Genomic DNA, 20,303 nt, shown 5'->3' with positions numbered 1-20,303 from the left:
GAATTTATCTGTCTTAGGTGAAATTTTTCATTTTTTCATGATCCACTGGGGATCTGGGTGTTAGGCATGAAGCTTTTGCCTAGAAAGTCCTGGTGAAAAGTCACTTGCTGACAACACATGGAAAACTGAAAAAGTTTGCCCGGAGAACATGCCTTAGGTTACTACATCCCCAAGCTGGTCAGCGCTAGATGAGCATAACAGAATTTGAAGTGTCAGTCTTTGCATTTCTGATAATCTTTAAATATTATCGGAGAGTCCAGGATACGGGGACGTTTGGATTCTATTTGCACAAACAGAAATTGGAAACAGAGAAGCAGCGTGGCTCAGTGGGAAAGAGCCCGGGCTTTGGAGTCAGAGGTCACGGGTTCAAATCCCGGCTCCGCCAATTGTCAGCTGTGTGTGACTTTGGGCAAGTCGCTTCACTTCTCTGGGCCTCAGTTACCTCATCTGTAAAACGGGGACTAAGACTGTGAGCCCCCCGTGGGACAACCTGATCACCTTGTAACCTCCCCAGCGCTTAGAACAATGCTTTGCACATGGTAAGCGCTTAATAAATGCCATTATTATTATTATTATTATTATTATTATTATTATTATTATTATGTCTTTTCCTGCAGGCAAGAAGGAACGGAATTTGTCAGCCAAACGGAAGGATAACGCTGAGCTCTACATCCCCACCAAACCTGGGTTAGAAAGGTGTCAAAAGGAAAGACAGGCTTCGCCTACTTGTCTGGACCAGGAGAAAACCCACTCTAGTAAGGGCACAGAACACTTTTGTTGAGCAATCATGCAGCGGGGAGGGTGGGGTTCTGAGGTAGCTTTTTCTTTCACTTCGGAACACCACCGGCCATCACCTGTCTTGTTACACCGGAGGTTATTAGGTAGCAATCTTGATCTGCATTCTTGACCGTTTTACTCCAGATTGGTCCCAAAACGGGTCATGCAGACAAGCCAGCTCTTCAGTCCGGGGTCAAGGGCGCGCAGAGCAAGAAGGAGAAGCAGCGTGGCTCAGTGGAAAGAACCCGGGCTTGGGAGCCAGAGGTCATGGGTTTAAATCCCGGCTCCCCCACTTCTCAGCTGTGTGACTTTGGGCAAGTCACTTCTCTGGGCCTCAGTCACCTCATCTGGAAAATGGGGATTAAGACTGTGAGCCCCATGTGGGCTCAGGCTCCCCCACTTATCAGCTGTGTGACTTTGGGCAAGTCAGTTAACTTCTCTGGGCCTCAGTCACCTCATCTGGAAAATGGGGATTAAGACTGTGAGCCCCATGTGGGCTCAGGCTCCCCCACTTATCAGCTGTGTGACTTTGGTTAAGTCACTTCACTTCTCTGGGCCTCAGTCACCTCATCTGTAAAATGGGGCTTAAGACTGTGAGCCCCATGTGGGCTCAGGCTCCCCCACTTATCAGCTGTGTGACTTTGGGCAAGTCACTTCACTTCTCTGGGCCTCAGTCACCTCATCTGTAAAATGGGGCTTAAGACTGTGAGCCCCATGTGAGCTCAGGCTCCCCCACTTATCAGCTGTGTGACTTTGGGCAAGTCACTTCACTTCTCTGGGCCTCAGTTACCTCATCTGTAAAATGGGGATTAAGACTGTGAGCCCCATGTGGGCTCAGGCTCCCCCAGTTATCAGCTGTGTGATTTTGGGCAAGTCACTTCACTTCTCTGGGCCTCAGTCACCTCATCTGGAAAATGGGGATTAAGACTGTGAGCCCCATGTGGGCTCAAGCGCTTAGTCCAGTGCTCTGCACACAGTAAGCGCTCAGTAAATACAATGTGCGTGCGTTCCTTTTCAACTGAACAGTGTTCATACTTTGCACATAGTAAGCGCTTAACAAGTACCAACATTATTATTATTGTTATTATGGACCTAATATATCCTAGAATGCCTTTCTCGGGTGCGTGTTCCTTTTCAACTTAATAGTGTTCACACTTTGCACATAGTAAGTGCTTAACAAATACTAACATCATTATTATTATTATTATTATGGACCTAATATATCCTAGAATGCCTTTCTCGGGTGCGTGTTCCTTTTCAACTTAATAGCGTTCACACTTTGCACATAGTAAGCGCTTAACAAATACCAACATTATTATTATTATTATTATTATGGATCTAATATAGCCTAGAATGCCTTTCTCGGGTGCGTGTTCCTTTTCAGCTTAATAGTGTTCATACTTTGCACATAATAAGCACTTAACAAATACCAACATTATTATTATTATTATTATTACAAACCTAATATATCCTAGAATGCCTTTCTTGGGTGCGTGTTCCTTTTCAACTTAATAGTGTTCACACTTTGCGCATAGTAAGCGCTTAACAAACACCAACATCATTATTATTATTATGGACCTAATATATCCTAGAAAGCCTTTCTCGGGTGCGTGTTCCTTTTCATCTTAATAGTGTTCATACTTTGCACATAGTAAGCGCTTAACAAATACCAACATTATTAATATTATTATGGACCTAATATATCCTAGAATGCCTTTCTCGGGTGCGTGTTCCTTTTCATCTTAATAGTGTTCATACTTTGCACATAGTAAGCGCTTAACAAATACCAACATTATTATTATTATTATTATGGACCTAATATATCCTAGAATGCCTTTCTCGGATGCGTATTCCTTTTCAACTTAATAATGTTCACACTTTGCACATAGTAAGCGCTTAGCAAATACTAACATCATTATTATTATTATTATTATTATTATGGACCTAATATATCCTAGAATGCCTTTCTCATGTGCGTGTTCCTTTTCAACTTAATAGTGTTCACACTTTGCACATAGTAAGCGCTTAACAAATACCAACATTATTATTATTATTATTATTATGGACCTGATATATCCTAGAATGCCTTTCTCGGGTGCGTGTTCCTTTTCAACTTAATAGTGTTCACACTTTGCACATAGTAAGCGCTTAACAAATACCAACATTATTATTATTATTATTATGGACCTAATATATCCTAGAATGCCTTTCTCGGGTGCGTGTTCCTTTTCAATCAATCAATCAATCAATCGTATTTATTGAGCGCTTACTGTGTGCAGAGCAGTGTACTAAGCGCTTGGGAAGTACAAGTTGGCAACATAATAGTGTTGGTAACAAATACCAACATTATTATTATTATTATTATGGACCTAATATATCCTAGAATGCCTTTCTCGGGTGCGTATTCCTTTTCAACTTAATAGTGTTCATACTTGGCACATAGTAAGCGCTTAATAAATACCAACATTATTATTTTTATTATGGACCTAATATATCCTAGAATGCCTTTCTCGGGTGCGTGTCCCTTTTCAACTTAATAGTGTTCACACTTTGCACATAGTAAGCGCCTAACAAATACCAACATTATTATTATTATTATGGTCCTAATCTATCCTAGAATGCCTTTCTCGGGTGCGTGTTCCTTTTCAACTTACTAGTGTTCACACTTTGCACACAGTAAGCGCTGAACAAATACCATCATTATTAAGCACGACGGTAGGGTCGAAAGAAACGTCTTCTTGCTTTCTGCCCACCAGGACCTGGAAGCCGAAAGGAGCGGCCCCTGTCAGCCTTGCGCAAGAGTGCTTGTGAGGATAAAGACCCCACAGAAGACGCTTCAGCAGTGCTCAAAGCCATCCAACTTGAAAATGAGGCCTTACAAAGAGCGATGCTTTGCAGAAAGACAGGGACCGCTGACAGTCAGGTATTCTAGGCCGCTGCGCTGGCATGGAAAATGTACAAGAACCCATGGGTGGGGGGAAAATTAGCTATTGTCTCAGCCCAAATCTTCAGGCCACATTCCCCACTTGTCAAGAAGTCCTCAAGTGGTTGCCCGTCCATCCCGCATCAAACAGAGACTCCTTACCATCAGCTTCAAAGCACACAGTCACCTTCCTTCCTCTTATACCTTCTCACTACTTCCCTACTACAACCCAACCTTCACACTTTGCTCCTCCAGGCCAGCCTTCTCACTGTACCTCCATCTCATCCATCTCCCTGCCGACCGCTCGCCCAAATCCTGCCTCTGGCCTGGAACCCCCTCCCTCTTCCCATCCGACAGACAATTCTTCCTTCAAAGCCTTGCTGAAGGCACGTCTTCTCCAAGATGACTGTGAGCCCGTCGTTGGGTAGGGACCGTCTCTGTATGTTGCCGACTTGTACTTCCCAAGTGCTTAGTACACTGCTCTGCAGACCATAATAATAATAATAATATTTGTTTTGCGCTTACTACGTGCCATGCCCTGTTCTAAGCGCTGGGGTAGATACAAGGCCATCAATCAATCAATCAATCGTATTTATTGAGCGCTTACTGTGTGCAGAGCACTGGACTAAGCACTTGGGAAGTACAAGTTGGCAACATATAGAGACAGTCCCGACCCAACAGCGGGCTCACAGTCTAGAAGGGGGAGATAGAGAACAAAACCAAACATACTAACAAAATAAAATAAATAGAATAGATATGTACAAGTAAAATAAATAAATAAATAAATAAATAGAGTAATAAATATGTACAAACATATATACATATATACAGGACCATAATAATAATAATATTTGTTAAGCGCTTACTATGTGCCATGCACTGTTCTAAGCTCTGGGGTAGATACAAGGCCGTCAACAATCAATCAATCATATTTATTGAGCGCTTACTGTGTGCAGAGCACTGGACTAAGCGCTTGGGAAGTACAAGTTGGCAACATATAGAGACGGTCCCTACTCATTCATTCAATCATATTTATTGAGCGCTTACTGTGTGCAGAGCACTGGACTAAGCGCTTGGGAAGTACAAGTTGGCAACATATAGATACAGTCCCTACCCAACAGTGGGCTCACAGTCTATAAGGGGGAGACAGAGAACAAAACCAAACATACTAACAAAATAAAATAAATAGAATAGATATGTACAAGCAAAATAAATAAATAAATAAATAAATAAATAGAGTAATAAATATGTACAAACATATATACAGGACCATAATAATAATAATATTTGTTAAGCGCTTACTATGTGCCATGCACTGTTCTAAGCGCTGGGGTAGATACAAGGCAATCAATCAATCAATCGTATTTATTGAGCGCTTACTGTGTGCAGAGCACTGGACTAAGCGCTTGGGAAGTACAAGTTGGCAACATCTAGAGACAGTCCCTACCCAACAGTGGGCTCACAGTCTAGAAGGGGGAGACAGAGAACAAAACCAAACATACTAACAAAATAAAATAAATAGAATAGATATGTACAAGTAAAATAAATAAATAAATAGAGTAATAAATATGTGCAAACATACATACATATATACAGGTACTGTGGGGAAGGGAAGGAGGTTTGTTTGTTTGTCAGGTTTGTTTTGTTGTCTGTCTCCCCCTTCTAGACTGTGAGCCCATTGTTGGATAGGGACCATCTCTATACGTTGCTGACTTGTACTTCCCAAGCGCTTAGTACAGTGCTCTGCACACAGTAAGCGCTCAATAAATATGAATGAATGAATGACTAGGCCCTCCTTTCTTCTTCTCCCACTCCCTTCTGCATTGCCTTGACTTGCTCCCTTTATTCTCCACAGCCCCAAAGGACTTATGTACCTATCTGTCATTTTATTTATTTATATTAACATCTGTCTCCCCCTCTAGGCTGTAAGCTCATTGTGGGCAGGGAATATGTCTGCTGTATTCCCAAACGCTGGGTACAGTGCTCTGCGCACAGTGAGCGCTCAATAAATACAATTGACTGAGTGACATCTTGAAGCAGCGTGGCTCAGTGGAAAGAGCCCGGGCTTTGGAGTCAAAGGTCATGGGTTCAAACCCCGGCTGCGCCAGTTGTCAGCTGTGTGACTTTGGGCAAGTCACTTCACTTCTCTGGGCCTCAGTGACCTCATCTGTAAAATGGGGATGAAGACTGTGAGCCCCCTGAGTGACAACCTGATCAGCTTGTAACCTCCCCAGCGCTTAGAACAGTGCTTTGCACATAGTAAGCGCTTAACAAATGCCATCATTATTATTATCGTTATTATTATTATTGAATTCCCCACTAGGTTAGGTGTGGGGTTAAATGGCCATTCTCTTTAACTGTACATGAAATATTCGTTCATTCATTCAATCGTATTTATTGAGCGCTTACTGTGTGCCGAGCACTGTACTAAGCGCTTGGGAAGTCCAAGTTGGCAACATCTAGAGACGGTCCCTACCCAACAGCGGGCTCACAGTCTAGAAGGGGGAGACAGACAACAAAACAAAACATATTAACAAAATAAAATAAATAGAATTAATATGTACAAATACAATAAATAAATAAATAGAGTAATAAATCCGTACAAACATACACATATATACAGGTGCTGTGGGGAGGGGAAGGAGGTAAGGCAGGGGGGATGGGGAGCGGGAGGAGGGGGATTATACTATGTACTCCCGAAGGGACCTTCTTTCCAGGAATATGTTAGGTAACGTCATATAGTGTTTTTATTCAGAGTTTTCTTTTGCTTATTGTGACAGGAAGGTGAGACACCTCCAGTTGCACAGGGGACTAGTCTGCTCAAGGAAGTAGTGGAAACCCCATCCCTTGAGGTATGTGAAAGAGTCCTGGCTAAAAAGGCACAAGAAAGAGTTGGCAGGGCAGAGTCCACTGGGAAAGCTCATAGACTGAACTTAATAGAATCCATCGTTCTCTAAATTTCCGCATTTTTTTTCTGTCAGGTTTACTTCCTCCTGCGGTGTGGTCTCTTCCATATCCGGCACCCCGCACCGCACGTAACTGAGAATAAAGGGCCGGGATCAGTAATCAATCAATCAATCAATCGTATTTATTGAGCGCTTACTGTGTGCAGAGCACTGTACTGAGCGCTTGGGAAGTACAAGTTGGCAACATATAGAGACAGTCCCTGCCCACCAGTGGGCTCACAGTCTAGAAGGGGGAGACAGAGAACAGCACCAAGCATATTAACAAAATAAAATAAATAGAATAGATATGTACAAGTAAAAGAAATATATACATATATACAGGTGCTGTGGGGAAGGGAAGGAGGTAAGATGGTGGGGATGGAGAGGGGGAGAGGAACACCTAAAGTATTTCAGTCTGAATGGGTGGGCAGCCTGTCTGACTCAAACGGTTTTGCCTCTGATCCACATCAAAAGCAGGAGCTTAGGTGTTTGGGTGAAAGAAGAGTCACTCAAATAGGTAGTAGGTAAAACCGAGAAAAGAAAGGGAAGGGAGTACAGCTCTGCTTCGATCTATATGGTTGGCTCGGCTTGGCCCAGGGACTTGGACTGTGCCCCCAGCCAGATTCCGGATGAGTGCGATAGCTGCCCCAACACCTAGATGAGTCCGACAGGGCTGGACTTCACCTCCAGATCGAGCAGAAGCGGGTAAGTGCCGTTCAGTGCAAATGCCTGATTGACTGAGACTTGTCTTCTAGACTGTGAGCCCACTGTTGGGTAGGGACCGTCTCTATACGTTGCCAACTTGGACTTCCCAAGCGCTTAGTACAGTGCTCTGCACACAGTAAGCGCTCAATAAATACGATCGATTGATTGATTGATTGTCCCATGGACTGCTTGGGCAAATAGGCACCACTGCCTCCATGTTAACTGGAAGTTGCTCCATGTGAGGCCCTTGGCAGCATAGAGCTGCAGTAACCCTCCTAGATGCCCATCCCCAGGGTTGGCAAACGCTTGATTGATTTGTAGGCGTCCTGAAAGTGGACGGGCGCTTCAGATTGTAATTATTGAGCAGTTATTGTTGCAAGATTGTAACAAAGTGCCGTGTTTCCTTATGGTCCATTTGGTGGGCTGCAGTGGTATTGGAGACCAGGAAGCAGCGTGGCTCAGTGGAAAGAGCCCGGGCTTTGGAGGCAGAGGCCATGGATTCAATTCCCGGCTCCGCCAACTGTCAGCTGGGTGACTTTGGGCAAGTCACTTCACTTCTCTGGGCCTCAGTTCCCTCATCTGGAAAATGGGGATGACGACTGTGAGCCCCCGGTGGGACAACCTGATCACCTTGGAACCTCCCCAGCGCTTAGAACAGTGCTTGGCACATAGTAAGCGCTTAACAAATGCCATCATTATGGGTAGGGACCGTCTCTATATGTTGCCAACTTGTACTTCCCAAGCGCTTAGTACAGTGCTCTGCACACAGTAAGCGCTCAATAAATACAATTGAATGAATGAAGGAATTATTATTATTAGGAAAATGTCGCCAAATAGAAGAAAACAATTTGAAGGTCAGAGGGAACACATTTCTTGGTCAGATGGTGAATAAGGGGGAAAACTAGCATTTAATCACATAGCTTGAATTCCCTAAAGCCTCGGTTTGCTTTGCCGTGCCGAGAAATGGTTCGGTTGTGAAAGGTTTCATTGTCCGATGGGATAATTTTAGGCAGTTCGTTGAAATGGATTGAAGTCATTGACCGTGAAATGTAAGGAACAGAAATTCCTGTCTTTGATGTGCACTATATAAAGAGCGTGTGGGTTTCAAAGCCCACACAGAGGAGATGTTCCCGTTTCCTGCTAACGGTCAAATGCTGGAAATGAATGTGCTTTAAACCACAATCGCTGTTGTTTTATGGGGGTCTGAAGTCTGTTAACGATCTTCTCCTTGCCCTAGCTGCCTCGCAGTCCAGCTTTCTCAGCCACTGCAACATCTAAGCCGTTGGAAACAGCCGGGGGAGCGCATGCAGTCACGGAAGCTATTGAAAAAATTGGTCTTTTGGGAAGCAGGTACTTTTAGTTAGTTTAAAAACTCGGGAAGTTGTTACCTTTATAATAATAATAATAATAATAATAATAATAATAATAATAATAATAACGTTGGTATTTGTTCAGCGCTTACTATGTGCCAGGCACTGTTCATTCATTCATTCATTCAGTCGTATTTATTGAGCACTTACTGTGTGCAGAGCACTGGACTCAGCGCTTGGGAAGTGCCAGTTGGCAACATATATCAATCAATCAATCAATCGTATTTATTGAGCGCTTACTGTGTACAGAGCACTGGACTAAGCGCTTGGGAAGTACAAGTTGGCAACATCTAGAGACAGTCCCTACCCAACAGTGGGCTCACAGTCTAAAAGGGGGAGACAGACAACAAAACCAAACATACTAACAAAATAAAATAAATAGAATAGATATGTACAAGTAAAATGAATAAATAAATAAATAGAGTAATAAATATGTACAAACATATATACAGAGACGGTCTGCATATATGTATATAGACCATATAGAGACGGTCCCTACCCAACAACGGGTTTACAGTCTAGAAGGGGGAGACAGACAACAAAATAAAACATGTGGACAGGTGTCAAGTCGTCAGAACAAATAGAATTAAAGCTAGATGCACATCATTAACAAAATAAGTAGAATAGTAAAGATGTACAAGTAAAATAGAGTAATAAATCTGTACAAACGCTGGGGAAGATACAAGGTAATCAGGTTGCCCCACGTGGGGCTCACAGTCTTCATCCCCTATTTTACAGATGAGGTAACTGAGGCACAGAGAAGTTAAGTGACCTGCCCAAGGTCACACAGCTGGCAAGTGGCAGAGCCGGGATTCGAACTCACGATGTCTGACTCCCAAGCCCGGGCTCTTTCCACTGAGCCACGCTGCTTCTCTAATTTAGTGTTTCTATTTTCCCTGAGTTCCCGAAACTTCTGTCTTCATAATGCCCGTCCACCCAGGTAATGGTGATAAATCGGCTCCTTTTTATATTTGATTCCATATGTGACCTTTTTCCTCATCCACCTGGGTGGCCACTAAACCCCCTCTCCATCCCCCCATCTTACCTCCTTCCCTTCCCCACAGCACCTGTATATATGTATATATGGTTGTACATATTTATTACTGAATTAATTTATTTATTTATTTATTTTACTTGTACATTTCTATCCTATTTATTATATTTTGTTGGTATGTTTGGTTCTGTTCTCTGTCTCCCCCTTTTAGACTGTGAGCCCACTGTTGGGTAGGGACCGTCTCTATGTATTGCCAATTTGTACTTCCCAAGCGCTTAGTACAGTGCTCTGCACATAGTAAGCGCTCAATAAATACGATTGATTGATTGGAGTCACTTGGCTATGAGTATGAAAGAGCAGGGTGCTTGGGGACATATTCAGTCCAGAATCCTCATCAATAGAAAGATTTAAAAAATGGTGATTTTTTTTTTCCCGCATTTCCCTGCATTCGTTCCCTGAGATAGTAAATTTCTGGTCTCATTTTCAAGCAAACAAGGCTCATTTTAAATATATATAAATATAAGACATATGTATGCATTTACATCATATTTATAAATATATGCATTTATATTTATGTTTTATATTTACAAATATGTCTCCCCACACACACAGGAGCTGAGAAACTGACAGCTCAATTCATGTCTTTAGTCAGACTACAGTGGGTGGTGGTTAGTCTCATTCTCACTAGCTTGACTTTTATTTCAGTAGTTCATCATTCACGTTGTTTTGGTGGGGGGATATTAAGACTGACAGACTATTTTTATCTGTTGTAAGTATAAGAGGTTAAGTTTTTTCCTCCCTCATTGAGTAGCAGTAGAATCTAATATGAAATTGGATGTTTTTGGGTTTTTTGGCATAGGCAGGAGCCATTGATTTCCTTGCTTGATGCGTTGTGTTCACTTTTCCAAATTGCTAAAGGAAGAAGCTTCCAGAGTCAATTGGGGGATATCAGGCAATTTTCTTTCCAGGTAGACCGTGGTATACCTTGGGAAGCAGTGTGGCCTAGTGGAAAGAACATTAGCCTGGGAGTTTTCGGACTTGGGTTCTAATGCTAGCTCTGCCACTGTCTGCTGTGTGACCTTGGGCAAGTCACTTCAAATTTCTTGCTTCATCTGTAAATTTCTTGCTTCTTCTTCATCTATATGTTGCCAGCTTGTACTTCCCAAGCGCTTAGTACAGTGCTCTGCACACAGGAAGCGCTCAATAAATACGATTGATTGATTGATTGTAAAATGGGGATTAAGACTGTGTGCCCCGTATGAGACAGGGACTTTGTCTAACGTGATTATCTTGGATCTGCCCCAGCGCTTGGTACAGCAGTCATGGGTTCTAATCCCAGCTCCGTCACATATCTGCTGTGTGACCTTGGGCGAGTCACTTAACTTCTCTGAGCCTCAGTGACCTCATCTGTAAAAATGGGGATTAAGACTGTGAGCCCCCCGTGGGACAACCTGATCACCTTGTATCCCCCCTAGCACTTAGAGCAGTGCTTTGCACATAGTACTTCTCTCCCCTTCCTCCCCCCTCCATCCCCCCCATCTTACCTCCTTCCCTTCCCCACAGCACCTGTATATATGTATATATTTCTACGTATTTATTACTCTATTTATTTTACTTGTACATATCCTATTTATTTTACTTTGTTAATATGTTTTGTTTTGTTCTCTGTCTCCCCCTTCTAGACTGTGAGCCCACTGTTGGGTAGGGACCGTCTCAATATGTTGCCAACTTGGACTTCCCAAGCGCTTAGTACAGTGCTCTGCACACAGTAAGCGCTCAATAAATACGATTGATTGATTGATAGTAAGCGCTTAACAAATGCCATCATTATTGTTACAATGCCTGGCACATAGTAAGCACTTAACGAACACCATTTAAAACTCAGTGATTGTTATTGTTGAAGTATTATTGATGGAAAAGATTTGGTCAATTATCAGTTGCTTCCAGGTGTTTCCTAAGAGTTCAGTTGTATTTCAGGCAACAGAAGAAGCTTTTGAAAGTCCTTCAGGCTATTGAAAGTGACTCTACCCATCTCAGTCACGTTGTTGTGACTGCCAAGGAATCGGAGTCTGAGGTAAGATGATATACTCTATTTAACTCTTGGAAAATGATTTCTAATTGCCAGGAAAAAATATCTTTAACAAATCTCAATTTAGGAGGGTCTGCTGGTGTAGAACTCGATTCATTAAATAGTCCTCTAGATTGTAAGCTCGTTGTGGGCTGGGAACGTGGTCTTCCAACTCTGTTGGATTGTACTTTCTGAAGTGCTGAGTACAGTGCTCTGCAAATAGTAAATGCTCAATAAATACTTTTGATGATGATGATGATGATGATCCTATTTGCTGAGGTCAAAAGGAACTTTGCCACTTACAGGTGGAAAAGTGAAGGAAAGGGGAAAGGGGTAAAAAAAAGGCCAAAGCACCATTTTATCCGGAAGCTTTATCCTCCACGTCCTTGTCTGCCCACCCACCCGCCTATTCAGTCCACACTTGGCCTCACCCTGCTCCTGTGGCCTAGTGAACTTCTTTGGAATTTCTGTTAATTAGGTTACATCCAAAAGCCAACGCAAAAACCTCTTTCCAAAGCTTCCTAGATCTACAGGGATTCTCTTAGGTGAGATTTCTTTTCCGCATTCAGTCGCCTCTTGGCCACTAGTATTTCAGGTGATTTGGCAATCAAATAATCATTCTAATGATTATGGTACTTGTTAAGCACTTACTATGTGTCAAGTACTGTTCTAAGAGTTGAGGCACATACAAGAGAATCTGTCTGGACACAGTCCCTGTCCCACATGGGACTCACATTCTAAGAAGGAATGAGTAGGATTTAATCCCCAATTTAAAGATGAGGAAACTGAGCCACAGAGGCGTTAAGTGACTTGCCCAAGGTCACACAGCAGACCAGTGGCAGAGGCGAGATTAGAACCCGGGTCCTCTGATGCCCAAGCCTTTGTTCTTTCTACTAGGCCTGGCTGCTGCCCAGTCAAACTCAAAGAATTACAAATTCTGTCTTGCCAGGCCGTTTGTCTCCATCTGACATTTCCTTAAATCTGCCAACTGATAACGCTACCTTCCTGACTGGATTTGATCTTTCATCCAGTGGCCTCGGAGCAACTTTCAGTATATGAGCATTAACTTCCAACGTCGCTTGTGAGGGAGGGGTTATTCTCCGTACTTACTAAATGGGAAAACAGTCTCAGAGATGTGAAATGGTTTACTCAAGGGCAGAGACAAGAGTCGGTCATTAGAGCCGAGAACTTTAGATTCTTCCTGGTGGTCTAATAATAATAATAATCATGGTATTTCTTAAGTGCTTACTATGTGCCAAGCACTGTTCTAAGCCTGGGGTAGTACAAGGTAATCAGGTTGTCCCACATGGGGCTCACAGTCTTAATCCCCATTTTACAGATGAGGTAACTGAGGACTCCTAGCTTCTCCCTTTTTTATCTTTGCCCTTCCCAGACCTCACCCATATATCACGTTGTCTAGTGGAAACGGCAGCTGAACCAAATCCATTTTGTGTGATAGCATGGCTAGCTGGCTATTAATTAAAAAATAAGTAATGAACAGTTGTTGCTCATTTGCACAGTTCGCTGTTCAAAGAACCATTACAGATTGCCAGCCTAATTTAACGAGGGGAAATGTACTCAGGAAATGCTCTCCACTGTGAATGATCTATGAAGACTAGACTTTGTATTCCAGGGTATGGTTGGGTGTATTTGGACTCCATTTGGCAAAGTTACAGCATATTCCTGCAGTAGTGCTGACTTCCAAAACATTTTCATTGCACTCTCTCTCCATGCAGAAGATATTCAAGCGCTTAGTACAGTGCTCTGCACACAGTAAGCGCTCAATAAATACGATTGAATGAATACACATTCTTCATGACGTGTCCGGCCGGAATTTTTTTTCTTGGGGTAGTATGGACAAGTTGCTGCTTACAAGGTTGTAGAGAACACCCAAAGAACAGTGCCTGAAAATACCTAAATGCAATTTCTGTGTATTTATCGGATGACTTGTTCCCTTTATTTGAGGTTCACTTGGAAGCTAAAGGAGAAGAGATCAAAGATGCTATTTATGTCACCATGGAGATCCTGTCCAACTGGGGGAATGAGGTCTGGGTGGGTCTGACAGAAGTGGAGTTTTTTGACCTAAACAATGCCAAGGTTTTCGTGTCACCTCATGATGTGGATATCCGAAATACTGACACTCCTGGGGACCTGGGCTGTCTCGTCAACAGGAACCTAACCGTAAGCTCTGCTTATTTGTTTTTTCACTGGGACTTCAATGTCTTTAACGGTTTATTCCAGAGGTACTCAAAGATGGTTATTAATCACGCTTTTCCAATACAAGAGACGGGTAAGAGACAAATGCCAGAATACATTCTCCTCAAAACGTCCTCCACACCACAGTGTCTTTCATTATACACGAAAAACCCCACAGAGAAGCTGCCGAATGTGCCCAACCCTAGCATGTAACGAACCTCAGAGTCGGGACAAAGATAGGAGAACCGGCTTTTCCATTTGAAGATGTCCCTGCTGATGGTGAGATCATATTAGTGAGTATATGCAGTTGAAAGGCAATCTCCCACACACTCGTCCACCGTGTGTACCTTTTCTGGCCTTTTGCGATTCAGTGTAATTAGTGCTTCTCCCAACTGCTCCTTGGGTTGCGTTCAATCAATCAATCAATCAATCGTATTTATTGAGTGCTTACTGTGTGCAGAGCACTGTACTAAGTGCTTGGGAAGTCCAAGTTGGCAACATCTAGAGACGGTCCCTACCCAACATTCTGCTCTCGTTCCCTCAACAAGAGGTCAGCCTTTGATCCCGAGGATTTAATAGAGGTTTGTGAGAAGACGAGGCGAAAGAGATAACCTCATGAGCGATTCATTCATTCATTTAATTGTATTTATTGAGCGCTTACTGTGTGCAGAGCACTGTACTAAGCACTTGGGAAGTCCAAGTTGGCAACATATAGAGACGGTCCCTACCCAACAATGGGCTCACGGTCTACAAGGGGGAGACAGACAACAAAACAAAACATACTAACAAAATAAATAGAATAGTAAATATGTACAAGTAAAATAAATAGAGTAATAAATCTGTACAAACATATATACAAGTGCTGTGGGGAGAGGAAGAAGGTATGGCGGGGGGGATGGGGAGGAGGAGAGGAAAAAGGGGGCTCATTGTGGGAAGGCCTCCAGGAAGAGTTGAGCTCTCAGGAGGGCTTTGAAGGGAGGAAGCGAGCTAGCTTGGCGGATGTGTGGAGGGAGGGCATTCCAGGCCAGGGGGAGGACGTGGGCCGGGGGTCGATGGCGGGACAGGCAAGAATGAGGGATGGTGAGGAGGTTAGCGGCAGAAGAGTGGAGGGTGCGGGCTGGGCTGGAGAAGGAGAGAAGGGAGGTGAGGTAGGAGGGGGTGAGGTGATGGACAGCCTTGAAGCCAAGAGTGAGGAGTGAGGAGCGATAGTGGTGATGGTTTGTACTGAGCCGTCCACATTCTCTAGTCCGATAACCCTGTGCCCGGTAGCCTATAATGCTTGATGGATGGCAGGAATAGAAGTTGACAGTTAATAAACGGGTGGTGGTAGGTTTAAAAACACATTCTGAGGATATTAGTGACTTTCACATCCATAAAGCCAGAACCTTTGGCCGTGATAAAGATTCTCCTCTTCCACACCGTTGTCTCTAATAGCCTCCACATCTTGGGCCTGATCATCACATGGGCGAAAGAGAGAGAGACATTGGTTTTGCTGTGATCCAATTTTGTTCATAACTACCATTTTCTCTGGTTGCCTGTATCTGTGATGCATAAACTTATGACATCCATAGGGATTCGGGTCTTCCTTTCTGAGATTTTTTTTTTGGCCTTGATGCCGTGACATATGGCAAATCTCCATGCCCTCTGCTGTGCAACACTGAGGGTGGTCTAAAATCCACCTGCTACCTTGCCAGTGAGTCTTCCTATTTGCTCATATCGTTTGGCATTGATTGTTCTGCACAGGGGGTTCGCAGCACAAGCGGGTGTCATGACTTCCAGTTCAATGCTTGAACCAGTAGACCGTACTGCCTTTCAAAATAACCTGCACCAAATGTGTCCCTGGCACTCAATGAAGGATGAGCCCAGCTCCAGTGGAGAAGCTGTGGTTGAAAAAATAAAGGAGGACAAACTAAGGGAGAGTGGGATAAACAAAGATAAGATGATGCAGGAAGTAGAAAAGAAGAAAGTGAATGGTAAGGGTGAGGGAGAGGTTTTGGTAGTTTAGAGAAATGGGGAGGGAAGGGAAAATGTGAAGATATGTAGGGAATCAGAGGAGATGACAAGCATGAAAATAGAAAGAAAAAGATAGTCTTCTTAATTAGAGGTTACAAAGGTTTCAAAGTAAGACATTAAGAGTATCTCAATATCTTGTTTATACATGCCTAAAAGAATAAGGAGAACATCCTCTGCTTGGATCAACACAAATGATTCTGATGGGCTTGCGATTGGTTTAGGAGACAATAGGTCGGTAGGATTGGGTGAGGGGACCAAGAGTTTTATGGTTGCCCCCCTGTTCCAGTCTGCCCCTCTTTTCTGCTTGTCTCCACCTTCTCCTCACTCCCCGACCTGTCACAGTGTGTAATCTTCTGTGTCTCTAATAGCATCCCCTCATGGTAAAACCCCATTCCTTCTTTCTCCTACTCCACAATCACCTGGCTTCTTCCATAGCCCTCACAACAAAAAGTCCTCAACCCACTCTCTCTTCCCATACAACAGTAGTACTCATCCCCTTCCCTCTTCACAGCCAGACTTCCTCATCCACCACCTTCCCCTCCTTTGCCAAAAACCTCCTCTCCTTCCCTAAATGGCTAAACTCCATTCTTCCTTGCCTCCCCTATTCCTCCTGCCACAATCTCTTTCTCTACTGCTTCTCTGATGAATACGTGTTTTTTCCTGTGGCTAAATAAAGTCGAGTAAGGATAGGTCAGTGATGAAGCGTGTATGTGTTTGTGTGTGTTTGCCCATATGGTTGCCTCTTTTCATGTTTCTCTAAACCATAGGTGAGACTGGGGAATTGATCTACTGTTCATGATTTTGTGTTTCTGTTAAAAAGGTAAACAGTAGAAAGATAAAAGAAAACCATTTCAACCAAGAGTTGGGAGTGTGGTCTGGAGAGGTATGAGAGACCAGTCAAGTGAGGTAAAAATGCAGCTTGACAGCTCTGGGGATCTAAGTGCAACTCCTTTAGCTTCAGTCCCAGCAATGTCTCCGTTGCTAATTTGATCATCTCACTTGTCCTAATAGGATCATTAGGGTCTCCAATGCACATATCGCAGATTTTGAATCAGTTCATGCACTATGACATTGAACAGATGAGGCTGATTTATTTATTGCTCTGATGCACAGGAGAAGAAACCCAGAGAAGCTAAATCAGCGCAGCCACTGAATTTGACAAATGGCTAGGCAGTTATGGCTCTAGAGGGCTATAACTTTAGGAGGAGGCTGCCTCCTGACCCTGATGTGTTGCCAAGGTGACCAGACAGAGGGTTGCGTGATTCAGCAGGAGAAGCCAAAGAACTTAAAGGACCCATCCGACTCAGGAGGGAGAGGATAAGCCTGGAAATGGCCGTCACCAGTTGACAGCATCAGAAAGCGTCCGTTTTCTTGCTCGTCTCTGAAAAGGACACCTTCTTTCACTTTGCTCTCTTGATTCATCTCTTCTGTTCTGGTTTTCTGTTTTCAGAATGTTCATCACCAAGATCCCCAGTGATGGAACTAGACAGGTGACTAGATAGGTAGATGGGTGGATGAATCGTTTCTTTCCGTCAGAGTCTCTGAGCCTCCATTCAGGCCCTCTGCAAAGTAGGCTGTGTGCAGAGCCGACTAATAGTACCCTACAAGTCTTGCTTCATGACTGAAAAGGTCAAGGTTCTCGACCTTCCTGTTCAGGATTGGTTTGGAGGCAGAAGTTGTAAAAGACTTTAAGACAAGTTCAGCTAGAGTGGTGGAAACACTGAATGCCTACTATTGTCAGAGATCCAAAGAACCATGCTATGGTTCCTTTCTCCAAACATTGCACTCCATTAGATTGTAAGCTCACTAGATTGTAAATTCCTTGAGGGCTACGATCATGTCTACCGACTCTATTGTACTCTCCCAAGTGCTTAATTCAATGCTCTGCACACAGTATTCACTTCAATAAACTGCACGCAGTAAGCGCTCAATAACTACGATGGAATGAATGAATAAACAGCACTGATTGATTGATCGATTCTCTTCCCTTGAGGGAACGCAGTTCCGCTTCCATTAGAATGCCATAAACTTTCTTCTACTTGGCGGTGATTGCGGCTCCTCTATACTTAAATCTATAAGAAAGGAGAATCTCTGGAGCCACTTTCAGAATCACATCCTGCCCGTGAGAGTGTATGGAGCTTTTTGTATTGTGTCCATTCTTCTGACTCCTGGTTTGGGGAGTGACTCTTCTCAAGAGGCAAATCCATGCAAGTATCTAATCACCTGAACATATCCATCCACTCAGTGAGGTATTCCACTTCCCCTCCCTGGAGGATTACATTCATTCATTCAATCGTATTTATTGAGCGCCTACTGTGTGCAGAGCACTGTACTAAGAGCTTGGGAAGTACAAATTGGCAACATATAGAGACGATCCCTACCCAACAGCGGGCTCACAGTCTAGATTACGTATGGGATCTACTAATGCCTTGACAGTATATTTGCAACTAGGAGCCTTTTGAAACTAGGGAGACCTCATTCAGTCATGGAGCCCCATTTTCAGGAAAGTTTCAGGAGAATCCTAGGCCCGGAGCTACAGGGAGGCTTAAAGAACTCGCAATGTGGTTCTTGCAACCCCAGGCTATGTCATATGCGTGTATGTATATATGTTTGTATATATGTTTGTACATATTTATTACTCTATTTATTTTACTTGTACATATCTATTCTATTTATTTTATTTTGTTAGTATGTTTGGTTTTGTTCTCTGTCTTCCCCTTTCAGACTGTGAGCCCACTGTTGGGTAGGGACTGTCTCTATATGTTGCCAATTTGTACTTCCCAAGCGCTTAGTACAGTGCTCTGCACATAGTAAGCGGTCAATAAATACGATTGATGATGATATGTCCCTAGCTTCCATCCCTACAATATAGAGGCCCAGAAGTCTCCTTGGGAGTGGACGTGGATTGACAAGAGCCTTACCTGACACCCCCACGATCCCTCACTAATTCTAACCCTAGCGGGGTGTTTTGAGGCGAGGAAAACCTGATCATTAATTCTAGGCCCTCCGTACTCTTCAACTCTCTTCTCTTGCTATAACCACTTGTCACTCTTTGTTCCTCCCACTTAACCTACTACCTGTGGTAATGGTGTTTGTCCTTCCGTTCAAAGATAATAATAATAATAATGATGGCATTTATTAAGCGCTTACTATGTGCAAAGCACTGTTCTAAGCCCTGGGGAGGTTACAAGGTGATCAGGTTGTCCCACAGGGGGCTCACAGTCTTCACCTCCATTTTACAGGTGAGGTAACTGAGGCCCAGAGAAGTGAAGTGGTTTGCCCAAAGTCACACAGCTGACAATTGGTGGAGCCGGGATTTGAACCCATGACTTCTGACTCCAAAGCCCGGGCTCTTTCCATTGAGCCACGCTGCTTCTCTGATGACACTGAAAATGCAACTGCAGCCATGAGTGGGTGTCTTTGAGAGAGAAGCGCTTGCCTGCTTCCTACTGTGTCCATGAAACTATGGTTCTGCACCTTTTCTGACCACCTGTTATTTGGGCCACTGGTGATCAAGAGGGGGAAAGGTACGTCCCGCTACCAGCAGGACCTGCCTTTGTGTTGTTTTTGCAGTGGTGGTGATGGTTTGGACTGAACTGACCACACACTCTGGCCTTGTCCCCCTGTGACCAGCATCATTCATTCATTCAGTCGTATTTTTTGAGCGCTTAGTGCGTGCAGAGCACTGGACTAAGCGATTGGGAAGTCCAAGTCGGCAACATATAGAGACGGTCCCTATACAAAAGCGGGCTCACAGGCTACAAGGGGGAGACAGACAACAAAACAAAACATGAGGACAGGTGTCAAGTTGTCGGAACACCAGGCATTGCTTGAAGGGTGGTCAGGTGAACAGGTGCAGTCTGCGGTCCCAGAATGGAACATCTCTAAGATCGCTGTGCCCTCACCCATTTGGTGAGCCATTATGGAATAAAATACTCAGATACTGGCTAAATAAGGGGTGGGAGGGCCTTTTTCAGTTTATTGCTAAAGTCAAGAGAAAAGAATAAAAAACCAAAACATACGAAAAATTCTAGAAGACTGTAAGCCCCAGTTTATAGTCCAACCTAGTTAACTTGCGCCTACCCCAGCTCTTAGAACAGTGCTTGACACATAGTAAGCACTTAAAAAAATACAATAAAATAAGAAGAAACAACAAGAAAAATAATACCTCACAAAGAACAGCAACCACAACAAGAAATGTATAATAATGATGGTATTTGTTAAGCGCTTACTATGTGCAAAGCGCTTGGGGGATACAAAGTAATCAGGTTGTCCCACGTCTTAACCCCATTTTACAGATGAGGGGGGCTCC

General features: G+C 43.5%; 1 protein-coding gene across 3 annotated transcripts in view; it reads left to right on the top strand.

Moving 5' to 3' along the window:
- LOC119942307 (katanin interacting protein) overlaps nucleotides 1-20,303 on the top strand; it is a 174,122-nt gene that overhangs the window by 93,458 nt on the left and 60,361 nt on the right. For all 3 annotated transcript variants that reach the window (XM_038763019.1, XM_038763018.1, XM_038763017.1), the window contains exons 9-14: nucleotides 618-755; nucleotides 3,534-3,700; nucleotides 6,481-6,552; nucleotides 8,588-8,700; nucleotides 11,692-11,788; nucleotides 13,748-13,963. In XM_038763019.1, the coding sequence (XP_038618947.1) occupies nucleotides 618-755; nucleotides 3,534-3,700; nucleotides 6,481-6,552; nucleotides 8,588-8,700; nucleotides 11,692-11,788; nucleotides 13,748-13,963 (803 nt within the window). The remainder of the gene's footprint in view (nucleotides 1-617; nucleotides 756-3,533; nucleotides 3,701-6,480; nucleotides 6,553-8,587; nucleotides 8,701-11,691; nucleotides 11,789-13,747; nucleotides 13,964-20,303) is intronic.

Source organism: Tachyglossus aculeatus, chromosome 21, assembly GCF_015852505.1.
Source record: "Tachyglossus aculeatus isolate mTacAcu1 chromosome 21, mTacAcu1.pri, whole genome shotgun sequence".
Classification (NCBI taxonomy): Eukaryota; Metazoa; Chordata; class Mammalia; order Monotremata; family Tachyglossidae; genus Tachyglossus; species Tachyglossus aculeatus.
The sequence above is the reverse complement of the archived record's forward strand: the minus strand, read 5'-3'. Positions and strand labels throughout refer to the sequence as shown.